This window comes from Bison bison, unplaced genomic scaffold (genome assembly GCF_000754665.1).
Source record: "Bison bison bison isolate TAMUID 2011002044 unplaced genomic scaffold, Bison_UMD1.0 scf7180017864462, whole genome shotgun sequence".
In the NCBI taxonomy this organism is placed as follows: Eukaryota; Metazoa; Chordata; class Mammalia; order Artiodactyla; family Bovidae; genus Bison; species Bison bison.
In genome coordinates, this window is record NW_011495024.1 from 2,618,260 (window position 1) to 2,642,424 (window position 24,165).

The 24,165-nt window shown below is 38.5% G+C and overlaps 1 protein-coding gene across 1 annotated transcript in view; it reads right to left on the reverse strand.

The window, feature by feature from the left end:
• ERO1LB (ERO1-like beta (S. cerevisiae)) overlaps positions 1-24,165 on the reverse strand; it is a 78,547-nt gene that overhangs the window by 27,101 nt on the left and 27,281 nt on the right. Inside the window, exons 4-6 of the mRNA XM_010860134.1 lie at positions 17,828-17,911; positions 12,469-12,510; positions 11,016-11,098 (exon numbers count right to left, since the gene is read on the reverse strand). Coding sequence (XP_010858436.1) covers positions 11,016-11,098; positions 12,469-12,510; positions 17,828-17,911 — 209 coding nt within the window. The remainder of the gene's footprint in view (positions 1-11,015; positions 11,099-12,468; positions 12,511-17,827; positions 17,912-24,165) is intronic.

Consider the following 24,165-nt stretch of genomic DNA (forward strand, 5'->3'; position numbering starts at 1 on the left):
TATTATTTTTTCCTAAGTAGGAATTAAATTTACTTTCAAGATTCTTTTAATTTAAATTGCTTCTATATTTATATTACACTCGAAAATACTAAAAAAAAAAAAAAAAAAGCATTTCTAGGATCTTCCATCCAACATCCCTTAGTAACATCAATGTCACTTTTATCACACTGTATTATTCATTTTGCACATAACCTCACATTTAACAAAATCTATGACAAGATTTCTGGCCAGGAGAACTGATAAAGGAACAACTACACTCAAACTAAACCCTGACCTATATTTCCTTTAACCTATACTCAGACCTTCTCTATCTTAAACACACAGCGGCAGTGTATATGAGAGAAGTATTATCACCCTTCTTTACTCACTACACAAAAAGAAAAAAACAAGGCAAAAAATTATGTACTAAGTATAAATCAGGTATTCCTAAACGTGGTACTGTCATAGCCAATAATTTATTTTGCATTTGAGAAGCTGCTGCATAGCATAACCACTGCATGAAGTATATAAGGCTGTCTGCACTACAACCACCTTACCAATAAAAATCTCCAATTTACCACAGAATTTTCTATGAGAATATATAATTAAAGTTAATAAAAAATTTATACCATAAGTGACTCAGTTGACATATATGATGCAATAAAACAAGAATGCCTAAGTTCTAGTTACAACTAAAATGATAACTATAGTCATGTTTAATCAGATAAGTCTTCTCCTGAAAATAGTAAGGAACAAAGCAATTTTGATATAAACAGCTATTTTCTTATTAGCAATATGACTAACTTAGAGGAACGTTTAGTACATTTATTTGATGAGGTTTTCTAATTGTTTCATCTGCTGCTGCTGTTGCTGCTAAGTTGTGTCAGTCGTGTCCGACTCTGTGCGACCCCATAGACGGCAGCCCACCAGGCTCCCCCGTCCCTGGGATTCTCCAGGCAAGAACACTGGAGTGGGTTGCCATTTCCTTCTCCAGTGCATGAAAGTGAAAAGTGAAAGTGAAGTCGCTCAGTCGTGTCCGACCCTCAGCAACCCCATGGACTGCAGCCTACCAGGCTCCTCCATCCATGGGATTTTCCAGGCAAGAGTACTGGAGTGGGTTGCCATTGCCTTCTTTGATAGAATGCTAATCTAATGCTAATAGAGCTGGCCCAGTTTGGTTTAAAAATGAGTTGGAAGGAAACTTAGAGATCATCTAGCCCAGCTTTTCTAAAAAGTCAGTTTGAAGATTGATGCCGCAGTACTTAGAGAAGAATTTCTTGGGCTTAACCTAGGGCTTCCTATCAAGATGCTGCTGTGAGTTAAAGTAGTCATCTTTAAAGTGGGAAATGGGCAGGATGGGATGGGATGGAGGGATTACACAGGGGCATGAGAAAACTTTGGGGAGTGTATATATAATTATCTTGATTGTGCTGAGTTTTGTGAGTGTACACTTGTCAAAACATCACACTGTACATTTTGAATAGGTATAGTGTATTGAATGTCAAGTACACTTCTATAAAGCACTACTGGTTGTCAGAGAAGTTGTGGGATGAGGAATTCCTGTACAGTACTACTAGCAGCAATGTATTTTGGTACAGTCATTTTGGAAAACCATTTGGCAGTTCTTAATTCCCTGGTGGCTCAGTGGTTAAAAAAAAAAGAAAAAAATCTGCCTGCCAATGCAGGCAGTGTGGGTTCAAAGATGCCTCTGTGGAAGGAAATGGCAACCTACTCCAGTATTCTTGCCTGGGAAATGCCATGGACAGAGGACCCTGACAGGCTGTAGTCCGTGGGGTCACAAAAGGATTGGACACAACTTGGTGACTAAACAATTCCCCCTGTAGGTATACTTCTCCACAGAAACACATACAAACGTACCACCAAATAGCCACCTAAATGTTCTGGGCCAAAACCCATTGGCCCATATGGCCAATCCACCATATTATTCAACATAATGCTGCATAAAATAAGCCAGATACAAAAGAAGACACACTGTATTATTCCACTTATATAAGCTGGCAAAACTAATCTTTCTAATATAACTCAAAATCATGGTTAACTCTGCAAAGTGATAATGGTTAGGGAAGCACCTAAGGTGATCTCCTGGGTGCAAGTACCTTATTCTGGATGGTGGCTAATGGAGTTGGTTCACTCTGTAAAATTAAATTGACTTTTATACTTAGACTTGTATACTTTATTATATGTGTGTTAAACTTAAAAGTTAAAAAAATTAATAACTATGGCTCAACAACAGAAATTTATAAGTGAAATCAAAAGACAAGCCCTAACATCCCATATAACCAACAAAGAAATATTATCAGATTATATGAAGAGTGCCTACAAATTAATTTAGAAATGTACCCTTTCCCCAAAGGAGAGAATAGCAAAGAATATGAACAGGCCATTTACCTCAAAAATGTTATGATTACTTAAGGCCCAGTCCCTGGATCACGTCTCTATTTATATTTTCTCCTTGGTAATCTCACTCAGGTTTATGGTTTTTAAATATCACATATTCATTGAATGACTCCCACATTTTCTTTCCAGTCTGGACCTCTCCCCTGAAACTGAGACTTGTATATCTGCCTGTTTGACATCTCCATAGGCAGTTCAAACTTAACAAGTACAAGGTTGAACTAAAATTTCCCATCAAATCTGCTCCTCTTGTGGATGTCCCCAGTGTAGCAAGTGGCAGCTTCATTTTCTTAGTTCCAAATCTTGTACTTATTCACAGCTCCTATCTGTTTTCATACACAATCCTTCATATTCAATCCTTCAGCAAAAACTATCAGCTCTACCTTCATGGATTGGAGAAGGAAATGGCAAGCCACTCCAGTGTTCTTGCCTAGAGAATCCCAGGGATGGGGGAGCCTGGTGGGCTGCCATCTCTGGGGTCGCACAGAGTCGGACACGACTGAAGCAACTTAGCAGCAGCAGCTACCTTCAAAATCTATTCTGAATATGACCACTTCTCAATGTTTCCACTGCTATCAGTTCAGTTCAGTTGCTCAGTCGTGTCAGACTATTTGCACCCCATGGATTGCAGCATGCCAGGCTTCCTGTCTGTCACCAAATCCCAGAGCTTCTCAAACTCATGACCACAGAGTCAGTCATGCCATCCAACCGTCTCATCCTCTGTCGTCCCCTTCTCCTCCCACCTTCAATCTTTCCCAGCATCAGGGTCTTTTCCAAGGAGTCAGTTCTTCGCATTACGTGGCTAGAGTATTGGAGCTTCAGCTTCAGCATCAGTCCTTCCAATGAATATTAATGACTGATTTCCTTTAGGATGGACTGGTTGGAACTCTGCAGTCCAAGGGACTCAACAGTCTTCTCCAACATCACAGTTTCAAAGCATCAATTCTTCAGTGCTCAGCTTTCTTTATAGTCCAACTCTCACATCCATACATTGACTATTGGAAAAGCCATCACTTTGACTATACAGACTTTCATTGGCCTTTCTTAATGACTTTCGTAATGCCCCTACTTTTAAATATGCTGTCTAGGTTTGTCATAGCATTTCCTCCAAGGAACAAGTGTCTTTTAATTTCAGGGACTATCCATAGGCCAACTCTCACATCTATACACAACTACTGGAAAAACCATAGCTTTCACTAGATGGACCTTTGTTGGCAAAATAATGTCTCTGCTTTTTAATATGCTGCCTAGGTTGGTCATAACTTTCTTCCCAAGGAGCAAGCGTCTTTTAATTTCATGGCTGCTGTCACCATCTACAGTGATTTTGGAGCCAGGAAAAATAAAGTCTGTCACTGTTTCCACTGTTTCCCCATCTATTTGCCATGAAGTGATGGGACCAGATGCCATGATCTTTTCTGAATGTTGAGCTTTAAGCCAACTTTTTCACTTTCCTCTTTCACTTTCCTCAAGAGGCTCTTCTTTGCTTTCTGCCGTTAAGGGTGGTATCATCTGCTTATCTGAAGTTATTGATATTTCTCATGGCAATCAGATTCCAGGTGTGCTTCATCCAGCCTGGCATGATATACTCTGCATATAAGTTAAATAACCAGGGTGACAATATACAACCTTGACGTACTCCTTTCCCTACTTGAAATCACTCTACTGTTCCATGTCCAGTTCTAACTGTTGCTTCCTGACCTGCATACAGATTTCTCAGGAGGAAGGTAAGGTGGTCTGGTATTCCCATCTCTTTCAGAATTCTCCAGAGTTTGTTGTGATCCACACAGTCAAAGGCTTTGGTGTAGTCAATAAAGCATAAATATGTTCTGGAACTCTCTTGCTTTTTCGATGATCCAACGGATGTTGGCAGGTTGATCTCTGGTTCCTCTGCCTTTTCTAAACCCAGCTTGAACATAAGGAAGTTCTCAGTTCATGTATTGTTGAAGCTTCGCTTGGAGAATCTTGAGTATTACTTTGCTAGTGTGTGAGATGAATGCAATTTGTTGCAGTTTGAGCATTCTTTGGCATTGCCTTTCCTTTGGAATTAGAATGAAAACTGAGCTTTTCCAGTCCTGTGGCTACTGTCGAGTTTTCCAAATTTGCTGGCATATTGAGTGCAGCACTTTCACAGCATCATCTTTTAGGATTTGAAACAGCTCAACTGGAATTCCATCACTTCCACTAGCTTTGTTCGTAATGATGCTTCCTGAGGCCCACTTGACTTCAAATTTCAGGATGTCTGGCTCCAGGTGAGTGATCACACCACTGTGGTTATCTGAGTCGTGAAGATCTTTTTTGAATAGTTCTTCTGTGTATTCTTGCCACCTCTTCTTAATATCTTCTGCTTCTGTTAGGTCCATATCATTTCTGTCCTTTATTGTGCCCATCTTTGCATGAAATGTTCCCTTGGTATCACTAATCTTCTTGAAGAGATCTCTAGTCTTTCCCATTCTATCGTTTTCCTCTATCTCTTTGCATTGATCATTGAGGAAGGCTTTCTTATCTCTCCATGCTATTCTTTGGAATTCTGCTTTCACATGGGTATATCTTTTCTTTCCTCCTTTGCGTTTCGCTTCTCTTCTTTTCTCAGCTATTTGTAAGGCCTCCTCAGACAACCATTTTGCCTTTTTGCATTTCTTTTTCTTGGGGATGGTCTTGATCCCTGCTTCTGATACAGTGTCATGAACCTCCGTCCATAGTTCTTCAGGCACTCTTTCTATCAGATCTAATCCCTTGAATCTATTTGTCACTTCCACTGTATAATTGGAAGGGATCTGATTTAGGTCATACCTGAATGGTCTAGTAGTTTTCCCCACTTTCTTCAACTTAAGTCTGAATTTGGCAATAAGGAGTTCATGATCTGAGCCACAGTCAACTCCTGGTCTCGTTTTTGCTGACTATATAGAGCTTCTCCATCTTTGGCTGCGAAGAATATCATCAATCTGATTTCGGTGTTGACCATCTGGTGATGTCCATGTGTAGTCTTCTCTTGTGCTGTTGGAAGAGGGTGTTTGCTATGACCAGTACGTTCTCTTGGCAAAACTCTGTTAGCCTTTGCCCTGCTTCATTTTGTACTTCAAGGTCAAACTTGCCTGTTACTCCAGGTATTTCTTGTTTTCCTGCTTTTGCACTCCAGTCCCCTATAACTAAAAGGACATCTTTTTGGGGTGTTAGTTCTAGAAGGTCTTGTAAGTCTTTACAGAACCATTCAACTTCAGCTTCTTCGGCATTAGTGGTTGGGGCAGAGACTTGGATTACTGTGATATTGAATGGCTTGCCTTGGAAACAAACAGAGATCATTCTGTAATTTTTGAGACTGGACACAAGTACTGCACTTTGGACTCTTCTGTTGACTATGATGGCTACTCCATTTCTTCTAAGGGACTCTTGCCCACAGTAGTAGGTATAATGGTCATCTGAGTTAAATTCACCCATTCCAGTCCATTTTACTTCACTGATTCCTAAAATGTTGATGTTCACTCTTGCCATCTCCTGTTTGACCACTTCCAATTTACCTTGATTCGTGTACCTAACATTCCAGGTTCCTGTGCAGTACTGTTCTTTACAGCATCGGACTTTACTTCCATCACCTGTCACATCCACAACTGGGCGTTGTTTTTGCTTTGGCTCCATCTCTTCATTCTTTCTGGTATTATTTCTCCACTCTTCTCCAGTAGTATATTGGGCACCTACCAACCTGGGTAGTTCATCTTTCAGTGTCATATCTTTTTGCCTTTTCATACTGTTCATGGGGTTCTCAAGGCAAGAATACTGAAGTGGTTTGCCACTGCCTTCTCCAGTGGACCACGTTTTGTCAGAACTCTCCATGATGACCCATCTGTTGGGTGGCCCACACAGCATGGCTCATAGTTTCACTGAGTTAGACAGGTTGTGGTCCATGTGATCAGTTTGATTAGTTTTCTGTGATTGTGGTTTTCCTTCTGTTTGCCCTCTGATGGATAAAGAGAAGAGGCTTATGGAAGCTTCCTGATGGGAGAGACTGACTGTGGGGTAAACTGGGTCTTTTCCTGCTGATGGGTCATGCTCAGTAAATCTTTAATCCAATTTTCTGTTGATGGGTGGGGCTGTGTTCCCTCCCTGTTGTTTGACCTGAGAGCAAACTATGGTGGAGGTAATGAAGATAATGGCGACCTCCTTCAAAAGGTCCCGTGCATGTGGTCCCAGGCATGCAGTGCCACACTCAGTGCCCCTGACCCAGTAGCAGGCTACTGCCAACCCACACCTCCACCAGAGACTCCTGGACACTCATAGGCAAGTCTGGGTCAGTCTTTTGTGGGGCCACTGCTCCTTTCTCCTGGGTCAGGTGCACATAAGGTTTTGTCTGTGACCTCCAAGAGTCTGTTTCCCCAGTCCTGTATAAAGTTCTGTAATCAAATCCCTTTGCTACACTCAATATGCCAGCAAATTTGGAAAACTCAGTAGGAGCCACAGGACTGGAAAAGGTCAGTTTTCATTCCAATCCCTAAGAAAGGCAATGCCAAAGAATGCTCAAACTACTGCACAATTGTACGCATCTCACATGCTAGTAAAGTAATACTCAAAATTCTCCAAGCCAGGCTTCAACAGTTCGTGAACCGTGAACTTCCAAATGTTCAAGCAGAAGAACCAGAGATCAACTTGCCAACATCCGCTGGATGATCAAAAAAGCAACAGAGTTCCAGGAAAGCATCTATTTATGCTTTATTGACGATGCCAAAGCCTTTGACTGTGTGGATCACAACAAACTGTGGAAAATTCTGAAAGAGATGGGAATACCAGACCACCTTACCTTCCTCCTGAGAAATCTGTATGCAGGTCAGGAAGCAACAGTTAGAATTGGACATGGAACAACAGACTGGTTTCAAATAGGAAAAGGAGTACACCAAGGCTGTATACTGTCACCCTGCTTATTTAACTTATATGCAGAGTACATCATGAGAAACGCTTGACTGGATGAAGCACAAGCTGGAATCAAGATTGCCAGGAGAAATATCAATAACCTCAAATATGCAGATGACACCACCCTTATGGCAGAAAGCAAAGAAGAAATAAAGAGCCTCTTGATGAAAGTGAAAGAAGAGAGTGAAAAAGTTGGCTTAAAGCTCAACATTCAGAAGACTAAGATCATGGCATCTGGTCCCATCACTTCATGGCAAATAGATGGGGAAACAATGGAAAAAGTGGCAGACTTTATTTTTCTGGGCTCCAAAATCACTGCAGATGGTGACTGTAGCCATGAAATTAAAAGACACTTAGTCCTTGGAAGAAAAGTTATGACAAACCTAGACAGCATATTGAAAAGCAGAGACATTACTTTGCCAACAAAGGTCCGTCTAGTTAAGGCTATGGTTTTTCCAGTAGTCATGTATGGACATGAGAGTTGGACTATAAAGAAAGCTGAGTGCTGAAGAATTAATGTTTTTGAACTTTGGTGTTGGAGAAGACTCTTGAGAGTTCCTTGGACAGCAGGGAGATCCAACCAGTCCATCCTAAAGGAAATCAGTCCTGAATATTCATTGGAAGGACTGAATTTGAAGCTGAAACTCCAATACTTTGGCCACCTGATGTGAAGAACTGACTCATTTGAAAAGATCCTGATTCTGGGAAAGATTGAAGGTGGGAGAAGGGGATGACAGAAGATGAGATGGTTGGATAGCATGACCAGCTCAATGGACATGAGTTTGAGTAAACTCTGGGAGTTGGTGATGGATAGGGAGGCTCGGCGTGCTGCAGTCTATGGAGTCGCAAAGAGTCAGACACGACTGAGCGACTGAACTGACTGAACTGAATCAAATCCCACTGCTCTCCAAAGTCAAATTTCCTGGGGGTTCTACTGCTATCACTCCAGTCTAAACTGAACCACCATCATGTCTTAGAAGGATACTACTATAACCATACAACCAGGCTTCCACAGACCTGGCTCCGCCAAACCCAGTCTCTAAAAATCCTCCAGTAATTTTTCATTCCACTCAGTTTGAAATCAATATTCATAGTTAAGTGTCTTCAAGACTCTATGAGATCTCCACCCTACACTTCCCTTGGCCACTCCTCCCCCAGCACCTTTTGATCTTATCTCCTACTATTTTGTTCTTGTTCACTGTACTCTAGCCACACTGGCCATGTGATTCCTCAAGAAGTCAAGGCACACTCCAACCTCAGGGCCTTTTACTAACCATTATGCATGCCTGGAGTACTCATCCCCACCACCCAACAACCCCAACACCACCACTCCCTCCCCTGCAGCCATATTATCATGACTCCTGCCTTCAAGAGCACTTTGCCTGTTATCACTCTAGTCTTCTTGGACTATTTATTTATTTATCTATTGCTGCACCTCCAGGCATGTGGGATCTTAGTTCCCTGCTGCTGCTGCTGCTGCTGCTAAGTTGCTTCAGTAGTATCCGACTCTGTGCGACCCCATAGACGGCAGCCCACCAGGCTCTGACCAGGGATCAAAAGTGGGCTCCCTGTATTGGAAGGCAGAGTCTTAACCACTGGACCACCAATTTAAAGCAGTGCAAGCACCTTTACTCCAAGGCCTCTCTCACAGTCTTCCCTGCATTATTTTTTTCCCTGGCACTCATCATCATTTGACTTACTTCTCATTGACTTTACTTGTTTTAAGCTGCACATGGGGAGGAATCTGTTTCTCATGAACACTGCTATATCCCTAGGATAGTGCCTGGCAGTCATTTGTTGAATGAATAAGAAACCCGAATGCCCAATAAACAGAAGGAAAAAATGCCCAAACTCACTGGTAATCAATAAAATATAAACAAAAATGAGATACTATTTCACAGTTAAACATTATCAATTTTTGTCAAAGATGTGGACAACAAAACAAGTTCTTGGTGTTGGAGGCAACACACAGCCACACAAGTATTTTAGAAAGCCATTAGGCAATATGAAGAACAGCTAAGCAACTATATGCAAATAAACATTAAAAAAAAAAAAAGAGCAGCTGTAAGACAGCAGTCCTCAGATTCAACAATTTCACTTCTGGTGTATATAAAAGAAATTATCAAGGATGCTCAAACTGGCATAATTTGTAAAAGTAAAAAATTTGTAAGAGCAACAATTTGTAAAAGTAAAAACTGTTCATCAGTAGGGGAATACCATATTTTACTTGTCTATTTCCCATTGATGAACACTGGGCTTCCTTGACAGTTCAGTTGGTAAAGAATCCACCTGCAATGCAGGGGACCCCAGTTCGATTCCTGGGTCAGGAAGATCCCCTGGAGAAGGGATAGGCTATCCACTCCAGTACCCTGGCCTAGAGAATTCTATGGACTGTAGATAGTCCCTGTGGTCCCAAAGAGTTGGACATGACTAAGCGACTTTCACTTTCACTTTATATGATGAAAACCATTCATCAGCTAAAAGAACGAGGCAAATCTCTGAGTTTTAACATGGATATATCTAGAAAGCAAAATGTGCAGTGTTTCAGAATGTTATTTAACATATATAATCTACATAAAGGAAAAATAAAATCTTCTACACAAACTACATCTATGTATCTACATATAGTTTATATTATAAACTAAAAATAAAAATATGGACTAGATATACACCAAATTTACTTCTAAGAAAAAAGGGAAGAAAACAGGGACTGAGAAAGAAACATGTGGAATTTCAAATTTGTCTTTGACGTTTTTCTCAAAAACATAGTAGATAATGTTAACACTTATTCATTTGGAGTAGTGGATATATGGGTGTTTATTATACCATTATTTCTAATTTTCTACATTAGAATTTTCATGAGTAAATCAGATACATAAAACTGCTAACTTTATTAAGTCTTTAACATTTATAGTACACAACTACATATCTAAACAAGAAAAATAAAAAGAACTTCTATTATACTGCCTTCTGCTCACTCATTTTATACTGCATTATCTGAGACCATTTACAAATTATTTATGTTGGCCTTCAAAAGCAGGTTTGTACTTAGAGCAAATAAAGAAAAGTCAACAGAAAAAAAAAATGTATGCATTGTAACAGTTATGTTAATAGAAACCTTTAATAGTCAAAATGCAACATATAGATTGAATTACCATTTTTAATTGGAGGATAATTATAATATTGTGATGATTTCTGCCATACATCAACATGAATCAGTCACAGTCACAGGTATACGTATATCCCCTCCCTCTTAGACCTCCCTCCCCATCCCACCACTCCAGGTTGTCACAGAGCACTGGCTTTAGGAATATAGCAAATTCCCACTGTCTATCTATTTTACATATGGTAATATATATGTTTCAGTGCTACTCTCTTAAATCATCTCACCCTCTCCTTCCCGCAATGAATTACTATTTAAAAAAAAACTTAGAGATTCAAGTTTCTTTTTCTACAATAATCAGAAAGAATGACCCATAAACCCTGTTAGCTGAGAAACTGCCTGAATTTTTCCTTTTTAATAGTCATTACTGATGACAGAAATTTAAGAACAAATTAGACAAGAAGGAAAGCTATCATGGAATTTAGGATAAAGAACTTCTTCCTTTCAAAAATTAGTTGAAACTACTGTTTAATCAAAATCACAAGAAAAATCGAAGATTTCTAATGCAAATAAATTAAACAAGAGAATATTTTCTTAACACTACTAACATAAAATTTACCTTAATGTGCTGTTAATTGCTCCCAGTTTACTAGCTTGCTCACAATCTTCTAATTCTTTGGTATTATTTGCCACTTTCGAGTACTGAAAGGAAGTTCATAAGTAAGTTTAGTGATAATTATTACCTTTATTTCATTTTCCATTGGCAGAAGAGTCAATTTGTCAATGATAATATATACTAAATATAGATACATCCTATCATCAAAATCCCTAACACAGAAAAGAAAATACAAATGAAAATATGTCACAAATTTCCACCTAATAAGTAAGCAAAGACATTAAAAATGTAGCAATTTGCATTGGTATGTTGGTGATGATGTGAACTGAGAAGACTCTCTTGCAAAAGTAACTGAATATTTACATAGAGCTGCAAATATGAATAAATCCTTGAGCCAGCAGTCCTACTGCTGAATCTATATCCAGAGCAACGTTTAAAAACAAGAATCACTCTAGAAAGTTATTTGGTACTCTCTCATAATGTTGAGATAGGCATACCCTTTGGCCCAGCAATCTTACTTCTAAATATAGACCTAAAGAAACTCTTACATATGTGCACAATTCGACGAAAGACAAAGATGCCAGTGCGTCATTGTTTGTAATAGCAAAAACCTGAAAACAATTGAAATGTCTATCAACAGAGGAATGGCTAGTCACACAATTATACAAATATCTATACAACTGAGTATTTTACAGCTATTAAAATTAACAAAATCTACATATATCAGCAGAGACAAAATGTTAAAAGCCAATACTGAGTAAAACTATTAAGCAAAAAATGTTTTTAACTTGAAGAAACACAAAATATAAATTTATTTTAAAGTTTTAAAAATTTCAAGTAAAAGTTCTATATATTACTTGTAGATACATGTATAATACAACATAAAAAGTATCACAGAAGGATACACGACAACTTCAGCAAAGTGGCTAGCTCTAAGGAGGCAGGAAATATTATTATATAATGGGACTGGGACAGAGTTCAGAAGGAATTTCAATTATCTTTATACTATTTATTTTAGATCTGAAACAAAAATACATAAAAAAGGGTGAGTACAAAAGACTGCAAACAGTAGAGAGAATAAGAACAAAATGGAGAGCAAATGCATTAGGAAGTAGAGAGACAGGGTATGATTATCTTGTTGAAGAAGAAGAGTAAAATCACATGCCTGATAAAACACCTGCTGATTAGGGAAACTGACACTGTAGTTATGTTTCATAGTTCTTCTAGAAGTTCTAAAAACAGAACTAAAGTATTTCAAAAGAAGCTATATAATTTAATTGTAAGAATATATTACAACTCATGACTTGCTACAAAATTAGGGATTTGGGATTTTCAGGCAAAAACGTGTCCATTCTCAGCTAACCATATTATGGTTCTCTTTTGCAACCACATCAAGCAGTAAGGGGCAAGTTTCACTACGTAAAGCAGAAATATTTAATGAAGAAAAGTGACTTACCTTATTAGAATTCCCAGCTTTAATTCCAACTGGAATTTTACTCTTAAAAGAACAACAATAAAAATTTAGAAAATGATCTTTATATTTCTTGAGATTTTTTTCACAAATTATTAATGACATTATCCTAATTCAAAGACTGTTTTAGTCCACGAGGAGAAAATATACATTCATTCAAATTTTATTTTCACACTACCTCTTGAGATGAAAGGTAAAGAACTACCCCAATGTACAGGCTTGTAAATCACAGTACAGAAAACTGAAAGACAAAGGTTGTCATAATCAGCTCTAATAACTCTCAATGCAGTAAATAATAGTTTATATAATTTTTAGGTTCAAAAAGACCCTAGCAAAATCACTTTTTCCATAAACTTTCTTTCCACAGAAACAACTTTTTAAAAATTCAAAATTATTTGAAATTTATTATGTTCAATTAAAAGTTTTGCTCAAAGTTGACATTTAAAGTTTAGATAATTTTGAATTAATACTAAAAAGCAAGTTCTTTGACAGAACTGTGGTTGGCAAGGGGGAGGGTGTGGGAGAGGGAAGGACTGGGAGTTTGGGGTTAGGAGATACAAACTACTGTATGTAGGATGCGTAAACAACAAGGCCCTACTATACAGCACAGGGAACTAAATTCAGCATCCTGTGAAAAAAAAAATGGGAAAAAATATAAAAAAGTATTATAACTGAGTAACTTTGCTATACAGCAGAAATTATCAACATTGTGGACATGACGTAATGTCTAAACAACAAAATCAACCACACTTCAATAATTTTTTTTAAAGAGTAAGCTCTTTAGTTCATGATTAACCTAAGGTTTACCAATGTAAGAACTGCATCAGTTCTTACTATATACAGTAAGAACTGTATATAGGTCTATCTTTTCTGTAAAACCAATAATTTATCTCAAGCATAAATAAATCTATGAATTATTACAACTGGTTTATCAAACACAATCTTAAATAAAAATCATATCTGAAAGCAGACAGTCTCGGGTTGATCCTCAGATCATACCAGGGGACTGATTTCCAACATCTGAATCTATAGATTATCAAATTATTAGCAAATTACCTATTAAAACTTTTTCATGTTTCATAGATAAAACTTAATGAAATTTTCAGAATAAATATTTTTCTGTCAGGCTGAAGAATGTAAGTAACAATAATGATAAGAAATTTTTCCCCAATGAACAAAGAGATCATGTAGTTAAAACATTACTTGCTGCCAATATTTTATAATTTCAATGTTTTCTAGCACCACAAACAGAGGGCAGAAGAGAGAAAACTATAAAACTTAAGCCAAATGTAACAGTTACAGTTATAAGACCCTGAATTTAAAGTACGGAATACTTATCAAAAGTGCCCTCTCACTGTTGTCTTCTAACTCACATAATACGGTAAAATAAAAGTGTACTTGCAGCTTTTTAAAAGGTTTGATGCTAGATGCAGTAACTTGTGACTTAAGCGAATCTTAATACAGGCTACTGAGATATATTGGGATAGGCACCACAGATGATACTCATGTATAACATAAAAATCACAAAAGAGAATTATTAAAAGCAATGACAAATGTAAAGCTAATAACTAAAATCAAACATGAAATAAACCTGGCCATTGCCACTAACAATATGAAGCAGTCTGCAAATTACAAAATTAAGTGAGCCTCACGATTAAATTAGACTTCAAATTATAGAATGCAAATTGTAACTCCGTATCATGACAAGTTTGGGTTCAATATGAAATGCCTACTAAATTCTCCCCCAAAGAGAGAGAAATACAAATATCCTCACGTTAATTAAAAGAACCAATATAATGGGATAGTTTTTATCTCCAGAAAGAAATGAAAGAAGATGGCATTGGGAAGGGAAGAGACAAATTTTTAAATACCTATATTAGATTTCTTACGTTGGGGATTTACATGCAAATGAACACTTTCACTTATTTTGTTAGAAATTTAAGACTACAAGACAGAGAAGGAGAAATACTGTATGACATCCCTTATATGTGGAATCTAAAAAGAAATGATACAAATGAACTTACAAAACAGAAAGACTCACAGACTTAAGAGAACGAACTTATGGGGGATAGGGCGGAGGGAAGAGATAGTCAGGGAGTTTGGGCCGGACATGTACACACTGCTATATTTAAAATGGATAACCAACGAGGACCTACTGTACAGCACATGGAACTCTGTTCAATGTTATGTGGCAGCCTGGATGGGAGGGGTGTTTGGAAGAGAATAGATACATGTATATGTATGGCTGAGTCTCTTCACTGTTCACCTGCAACTATCACACCATTGTTAATTGGGTTTACCCCAGTAAAAAATAAAAGGTTAAAAAAAAAATTTAAGACTACAGAGGATAATCCACTGTAGACAATAAGAAACTGATATTTTAACATAAAAACATATACTGTGCAAAGTAACTCTTACAGCTCAGCAGTAAAACGGCAACTCAATTTAAAAATGGGCCAAGTATTTGAACAGACATGCTTTTGATGAATACATACAAATGGCTAATAAGCACCTGAAAAGATATCTGATATCAGGGAAATGCAAATCAAAAGCAAAATGAGATGCCATTTGTAAGGACGGCTAAAATAAAAAATACAGAGGACTTCCCTGGTGGCACAGTGGATAGCAATCTGCCTGCCAATGAGGCAGACATGGGTTCAATTCCTGGTCCAGGAAGATTCCACATGCTTCCACATGCTGCAGAGCAACTAAGCCCATAGGCCACAACTACTGAGCCTGTGTGCTGCAACCACTGAAGCCCGCACACCTAGAGCCTGTGCTCCACAACAAGAGAAGTCATGGCTTCTAAGCCCGTGCACCACAATGAAGAATAGCCCCCACCTGCCGCAACTAGAGAAAGCCCACACCAAAACAAAACAAGGAAAAGACAGCAACAAGTTTTCACAAGTATGTAGAGAAACTGGAACCATCATGCATTGCTAGAGTCCATGTAAAATGATGCAGCCACAATGGTTAACAGTTTGGCAATTCCTCAAGAGTTAAAGTTACTATATGATCTAGCAATTTCACTCCAAAGCATACTTAAGAGAACTGAAAAACATTTGTACACACAAATATCTGTGCCTGGATATTTATTCATTATTCATAGTAGCCAAAAAGTGGAAACACTCCAAATGTCCATCAACTGATAAATAAACAAGATGAGGCATACCCATACAATGGAATATTACTCGGCAATGGGATGAAGTACTGATACACACTATAGCATGGATGGACCTTCAAAACATTATGCTAAGCGAAAGAAACCAGTCACAGATGATCACATACTGTATGATTTTATTTACATGAAGTGTCCATAATAGGCAAATTCATAGAGACAGAATGGATTAGTGGTTTCCAGCAGGAGAGAGTAGGAAACAGGGAAACTCATAGGCAGGGGTTTCTTTCTGGGGCAGTGAAATGTATCACACCTAGATAGTGATGACTGTTGTGCAATTCTGTAATATACTATAATTCACTGAATTGTGACTTTAGAATGAGTTAATTTTATGGTAGGGCAATTATGTCTGAATAAAGCTGTTATTAAAAATCATAATGATAGTAATGATATTAAATTAAAATAATAACTCAAGTCCATATTGACATAAACATACAATAAATAAAGGAAAAGCTCTTTATGCAGTAGAATGTCAACTAATGTAGAAGAAATGGAATCAGAAAAATCACAATTGGACAATCATCATATAAATAATTCAGGCAAGAATCATGAGTGGATGCTAAAACCACAATGGTAAAAATACGATAAAAAACTGGATGTTTTCATAGTTTCAAAAAATGTTTCCCAGTTTATTTCTTCTTATTCCAAGAAGAAATATGGCCCATACAAGCCTAATCATGTAATCATGATGACGTAATTTGCCTCCCAACAGGACACTGAGAAGGACACAACATACCTTCTATGGTGTACTGTCCAAAGTGCATGACCTGAATGCAATCATTAGAAACGGCCAGAAAAACCCAAAATAAGAGGTAGTCTCAAAATAACTGGTGTATTTTAAGGAAAGGAGGAAGAGAAAAAGGAAAGGAGGAAGGGAAGGGGTTTGTTAAAGAGACAACAAAAGAGAAAAGAACACTGAAGGACTATTCCAGATTAAAGAAGACTAAAGAGATACAACATCCAAATGCAAGGTATGATTCTGGGTCAGAAACTTAGTTGTTGTTGTTGCTATTTCTGTAAAAGCACATTATTAAGTCAGCTGGTGATCTGTGATTAAAGTCTATAGACATTAATATTATATAAATATTAATTTCCTGATTTTGTTAATTACACTATGGTTAATAATCTTGTTTTTAAAGAAATATACACTGAAGTATTTAAGGATAAAAGATCATGTCAGTAACATATCTAAATGGTTCAAAAAATAATAATATTAATATATACATATAAATGGAAGAAGAAAGCAAACTTGATCAACATTTAACATTTGGGAAAATATGGATAAAAAGTATATGGGAATTGTTTGTACTATTCTTGCAACTTTTCTGTAGGTCTGAAATTATTTCAAACTGAAAAGTTAAAACATTTTATTCTTAAAGGAAAATGTAAATAATTTTTTTTTAATTTTCCCTTTAGAAAGAACATTGGTTCAGATGTTTTTTCTGTTTGTAAGGCAAAAACTAGACTGATTTTACGTAATAGAACAAAAAAAGTAAAATGAAAATACAGCTTATAACTAATTACTGTCAAAAGTGAAAGAGAAGTCGCTCAGTCGTGTCCGACTCTTTGCGACCCATATGGACTGTAGCCTGCCAGGCTCCTCCATTCATGGGATTTTCCCGGCAAGAAACTGTCAAAGAGGAATATAATTAATAATGCTAGATGTCAAAAAATAAAGTCTGAAATGTAGCATTCCCCTACTAATAAATACAGCCCTTTCCCTTCCCAATGTAACGAGACCAAGTGAAGATCTAATTCCAAGCTTTGAATTTCCCAACTTTTTTCACTCTAATTCCCACTCTAAGTTTGAGATTTAAGGTCTAGTAGCATTTTCTTTGCCCACGAAACAAGATGCAGATTCAATAAAGCATGAAATAACAGCTAACTGTAGATCCTGTCCTAGAATAGGGCTCCATTTTAGAATCAGACTCTAGTTCTACATCCAGTCACCAACATCACTGGATACATGAGTGTCTTCAAACACATTTTGGTGGCAAGTACAGACTAAATCTTCTATAACCTGGTTAAAAAGAAGAAAGTTGAGGGCATATGAATCTGATGCCAAGTCCAAATGCTCTGACATAAGCCTAAAATGTAGAGTTCATGCTTATCTAAAAGCCCAAGAGAAAGCATTTCTTTTCTTGATTTTTAAAAAATTTATTTTACCTCTGGACAAGGCTCCACATGACAGTCTTTTATTGAACAATGGCCATCTTCTGCCCAGAAAGGACACGGTCGCTTCAGGTTAACCTTGAGAGAAAGAATGAATGAGCATTAGTCAACATGTGTCACAGTCTTACAGGGCTAAGTATCACTGTGCTGGGCACCAGCGACCTGGTGGTGAAAGAAAAGCATCCTACCCTGTGGCATTTGTACAGCTCAGAAGTTAAAACCACTCAAGTTTTTCAGACATCCAAGGTCTAATATAAATTTTTAAAAATAAATGCTATTAGTCCTCTGACACTTCAAAAAGGAATAAAGTCCAAGCACACTGCTCATCTGAAGAACCTGGAAAGCATTACAGGACCACTGTATAATGTCTCCCATCTCCTTACCATCACCCACTGACCAGGTTCTCCCAGGCACCCACTCCCTTAACAGAAGTGCACTGAGCACCCATTCTGCACCAGGCACTGTGTAGGCTCCAGAGGCAGAAAAAGCACACCCTCCCTGCAGCGTATAGTCTCCTGGGGGAACCAGGAATCATCTATTTGAGTGCTTACTTAATTACAAATTCTGGTAGGTGCTACAAAGGAAAATCCAGAGTTCTGTGATGGAAAATATCAGCGCTGTGGCTGGAAGCATCTGAGGAGGAGGTGGTGTTTTAGTTGGTAGAAATGTGTGTATGGAAAGGTAACAGGACTGGGATGGTTCTGGGAATTGAGAAGCTGACTTAGTTTCACTGACTTTTAGAGGGGAAGGCAGGGAGTTGCTGGAGAAGGAAATGGCAACCCACTCCAGTGTTCTTGCCTGGAGAACGCCAGGGACGGGGGAGCCTGGTGGGCTGCCGTCTCTGGGGTCGCACAGAGTCGGACACGACTGAAGCGACTTAGCAGCAGCAGCAGGGAGTGGCAGGGAATGAGGGAGAGATAGGCAAGACCATGCAGGACATTTCAGCAGGGACAAACTCTGGTTTTCATATTCTAAACCTAACAGGAAGGCATTAATTCAATAGTACCTCCACATGGATTGCCCAAGCCAAAAATCAAAGCTTTATTTTTACTTCCTCCCTTTCCTTTATCCCCTGCAAACAATTCATCGTTCACTTCTCACCATCTCTTCTGTCACCACCTACTCCTGCCCCGACTACTGCAAGTCTTCCGGCATCTACTGCTATCTAGTCTCTAACACAGTAGTTACAATCAGCTCTTTAAAACACAATTCAGAGCATACCAAGCCCTGCTCAAAACCGTCCCACAGCTTCCCATCACCTTAAATCCACAGGCCCTCCATCGCCTGGCTTCCTACCACCTCTCTGACTTGTCTCCTCCCACAGACCTCCAGGCACAATGGCCTTCTGGCTGGGAACACACCAAGTTCCTTCCTGTCTCAGGGCCTTTTCAGTGGCTACTCCAGATCTTTTATGGCTCAATCCCCTCAGGTCTTTCAGTTTAGTTCAGTCACTCAGTCATGTCTGACTCTGGTTCTCTCAAAGATCACCTCAGCAGAGACCTTTCTGACCAGACTCTCTAAAGTAATGCCCAGTAAGCACCCTACACGCTGTATCATTATAGCATTTATCACTACCTGAATATTATCTACTTATTGTCTGACCCCTCACTGTAAGGATGGGGATTTTGCCTGGTTCATTATTTTACCCCAGTATCTACAATACATAATAGACACCTCAATAAAATAAACGTGAGGTGAGGTAAGTCATACCCAAATTTACAGAGGAAGAGGCAAAAACAGGTAGAAACTGGCAACACAAAGAGAAAGTGGTCAACTCTGCCTATGGGATGTCAGGAGGGCCTCCAAGGTAACAGGTAAAATGGCTATGACTAGAAGTTTCCTAGAGAAAGAGATTTCTAGGCAGAGGCATCAGGATGTCTGAAGGTAAAGAAGCTTAAAATCACCTGGCACCCTTGGAAACTGCAAGTGCCCCTGAGCTCCTGGCTTGCAAATCTAGCTCCTCCCTGACACCTCCACAGGACAGGCACAGACATCTCAAATGTACTAAGACACCCTAAACTGTGCTCTTCCCTGTAGTAATTCTTGCCATCTCAGTAAATACCAACTCCATTATTCTAGTTCTTCAGGCCAAAATCCTGGATCACCCTAACTCTCTCTCACCCCACAAAGATATCTCTGAAAATCAGGTCAGTTCAAAATACAAGTCCAATTCAATGGCTGAGAGCCCCTCCCACGGGCTGATTCCCTAGTTTCCTGACCCTTGTTCACGGGCCTCCTCCTGCTGTTCCTCAAATACATGAAGCACACCATAGTCCCTGAGCCTTGACCCTTGTTCTTTAGCTAGCCACAAGGCTTGCTTTCTCATTCCCTTGAGGGTTCCTCCAATGGCACCTTCTCAGTTTGCTGTTTTAAGTTGCTACGTTTTAGGCTAATCTGTTACACAGTGATAGATAATTAATACAAAATGCAAGGAGTAGGCTGTGCATACACTGCAACAGGCTGCTCAAGTTACTCTTCAGGAAGAAAGGGCCTCTACCCCAGCCCTGGAAACGCTGCAGGCAGCCAACCTTGGCTAATGAGAGCCACTTTGCTCAGTGTTACTACATCCAATGACTGGTGTAAGGAAATAAAGGGCTAGACATCCCCCTGAAGTGGGGACAGCTCTGGTTGTACTATCTTAAGAACTCCCCACTAGGGGCTTCCCTGGTGACTCAGTGGTAAAGGACACACCTGATAATACAGGAGACACAGGTTCAATCCCTGGTCTAGGAAGATCCCACATGCCTCAGAGCAGCTAAGCCGGTGCGCCACAACTATTAAGCTTGAGTGCTAGAGCTTGGGAGCTGAAACTGCTGAGTCCACAGCCACAACTACTGAAGCCCAAGCTCCAGAGAAGAGCACCAAGAGAAGCCACAACAAGGAGAAACCTGAGCACTGCAACTGGAGAGCAGCCCCCATTCACTGCAACTAGAGAAAAGCCCTCACAGCAATGAAGACCCAACACAGCCAAAATGAAATAAATAAATTCAAAAAATTAAGAACTCCCCCAAAAGTGTCACCTGAGGTCACAGCTTTATTTCCCCCTTTGCCCAGTCCTGATGTCTCCCTTCCTTTTCCTTCTCAAAAGCTGCCCCTAATTAAACTCTTGGACACTAAACACAGTCTCAGAGTCAGCTACCCAGGAACTTAACCTGTGACAACTTGTCCAGCTCCAGAAAAATAAATTACTGCTATTTTGGGGGATCACATTAAATTTATATATTAACTCTGGGGCTTCCCAGGTGGCTCAGTGGTAGGAAATCTGCCTACCAATGCAAGAGACACAGGGTTGATCCCTGGGTCAGGAAGATCTCCTGGAGAAGGAAATGGCAATCCACCCCAGTATTGTTATCTGGAGAATTTCAGAGACAGAGAAGCCTGGTGGGTTACAGTTCATGGGGTTGCAAAAAGTCAGACACAATTTAAGGACTGAACCACAACTTGGGAGAGAGGTAACATCATTATGCTACAAAAGACATCTGCCCATTTGTTTGAGCCTACTTTTGTGTCTTGAAGAAGTGTTTTGAAGCTTTCTTCTTTTAGAAATAATAACTATTTTTTGATAGATTTATTCCTGTATATTTTATCTTTTTTGCTAATGTAAATGGGGATCTCTTCTCCATTATATCTTATAACATTGTTCGTATTTATGAACATATTGATTTTTCAATATTAAATTTATAACCTGCTATCTTAATGCATTTTTTATTATTTGTGTGCAATTTATTATTTAGAGTTTTCTAGGTCTACTTTTGTCATTTATACATGGAGATAGCTTTATTTATTCTTTTAAGAATTTTATGCCTCTAGTTGCTTTTTCTTGTTCAACTCTATTGGCCAAAATGATCCAATATTAAATGACACAGTAGGTGCTATTTCAACATCTACTGGATTAGGGCATGGCAACCTGCTCCAGTATTCTTGCCTGGAGAATCCCATGGACAGAGGAGCCTGGCAGGCTACAGTCCATGGGGTCACAAACAGTTGGACATGACTGAGTGACTAAGCACAACACACACACACACACACACACACACACTATTTCATCTAAGGGTCCAGTATTAAAGGAAACAAGAGGTTTCCTCTCAGCATGGTTCCTGATTTAAGGGAGAATTCTTCTAGTGTTTCCCCACAAGTAAGATGCTGGCAATGCTGATTGAAATTATCATGGTAAAGAATTATGAAAAGTGAAAGTGAAAGTCAGTCACACAGTCGTGTCCAACTCTTTGCAATTCCATGGACTGTAGCCCTCCAGGCTCCTCTGTCCATGGAATCCTCCAGGCAAGAGTACTGGAGTGGGTTGCCATTTCCTTCTCCAGGAAGAATTATGGATACTTCCTTATCACCATTTTAAAAAATCAGTATGTGTACTGAATCTTGTTGAAGACCTAAAAGTCTCATCTTTACATTCCTGGAATAAAATCTACTTGGTCATGATATATTTTTTTGGTAACACACTCAAAACTTAGGCATGAAATCAATATTTGATTTCACTGTTACTGTCACACCTTACATTCAATCCATCAAAAAAGTCTGCTGTGTTACCTTTTACATATGACACCAAGTGGATCATTTTTCACCTCTTCCAACTCTATCATCTTATTCTACATCCACATCACTTTTCATTTGAACTACTGCAACAGCCTCAGAAATCGTTTCTCCATTTCCTGTCTCCCACCCTTATTGTCTCTTTTGCACAAATTCCTCTAATAGCTTCTTATCACACTTTATGTGACAAAATATGGCCCTCCAGTTTTTTTTAAAGTAATTGTTTAATTCTCAAATTTTGATTTAAATGCTTAGATGAAAGCACAGTTTTATTTTATTTTTATTTTTTGGCCACACTGTGCAGCATGCAGGATCTTAGTTCCTGACGAGGGATTAAACCCATGCCCTTGGCAGTGAGAGCAGGGAATCCCAACTACTGCACCACCAAGGGAATTTCCTAACTTTTTTTCTTTTTAAATCAGGCCCCTGACTTTAGGGGAAATGCTTTCAATTTTTCACCATTGAGGATAATGTTTGCTGTGGGTTTGTCATATGTAGCTTTTATTTTGTTTAGGTTTGTTCCTTCTATTCCTGCTTTCTGGAGGGTTTTTATCATAAATGGATGTTGAATTTTGTCAAAGGCTTTCTCTGCATCTATTGAGATAATCATATGGTTTTTATTTTTCAATTTGTTAATGTGGTGTATTACATTGATTGATTTGCAGATATTGAAGAATCCTAGCATCCCTGGGATAAAGCCCACTTGGTCATGATGTATGATCTTTTTAATATGTTGTTGGATTCTATTTGCTAGAATTTTGTTAAAGATTTTTGCATCTATGTTCATCAGTGATATTGGCCTGTAGTTTTCTCTTTTTTGTGGCATCTTTGTCAGGTTTTGGTATTAGGGTGATGGTGGCCTCATAGAATGAGTTTGGAAGTTTACCTTCCTCTGCAATTTTCTGGAAGGTTTTGAGTAGGATAGGTGTTAGTTCTTCCCTAAATTTTTGGTAGAATTCAGCTGTGAAGCCATCTGATCCTGGGCTTTTGTTTGTTGGAAGATTTCTGATTACAGTTTCAATTTCGTGCTTGTGAGGGGTCTGTTAAAATTTTCTGTTTCTTCCTGATTCAATTTTGGAAAGTTGTATTTTTTTAAGAATTTGTCCATTTCTTCCAAGTTGTCTATTTTATTTGCATATAGTTGCTGATAATAGTCTCTTATGATCCTTTGTATTTCTGTGTTGTCTGTTGTGATCTCTCCATTTTCATTTCTAATTTTGTTGATTTGATTTTTCTCCCTTTGTTTCTTGATGAGTCTGGCTAATGGTTTGTCAATTTTATTTATCTTCTCAAAGAACCAACTTTTGGTTTTGTTGATTTTTGCTATGGTCTCTTTTGTTTCTTTTGCATTTATTTCTGCACTAATTTTTAAGATTTCTTTCCTTCTACTAACCCTAGGGTTCATAATTTCTTCCTTTTCAAGTTGCATTAGGTGTAGAGTTAGGTTATTTATTTGACTTTTTTTCTTGTTTCTTGAGGTAAGCCTGTATGGCTATGAACCTTCCCCTTAGTACTGCTTTTACAGTGTCCCACTAGAGCTAATCAATGAATAAAGTTGCAGGATATAAAATTAACACACAGAAATCCCTTGCACTCCTATACACTAACAATGAGAAAACAAAAAGAGAAATTAAGGAAACAATTCCATTCACCATTGCAACAAAAAGAATAAAATACTTAGGAATATATCTACCTAAAGAAACAAAAGACCTATATATAGAAAACTATAAAACACTGGTGAAAGAAATCAAAGAGGACACAAATAGATGGAGAAATATACCATG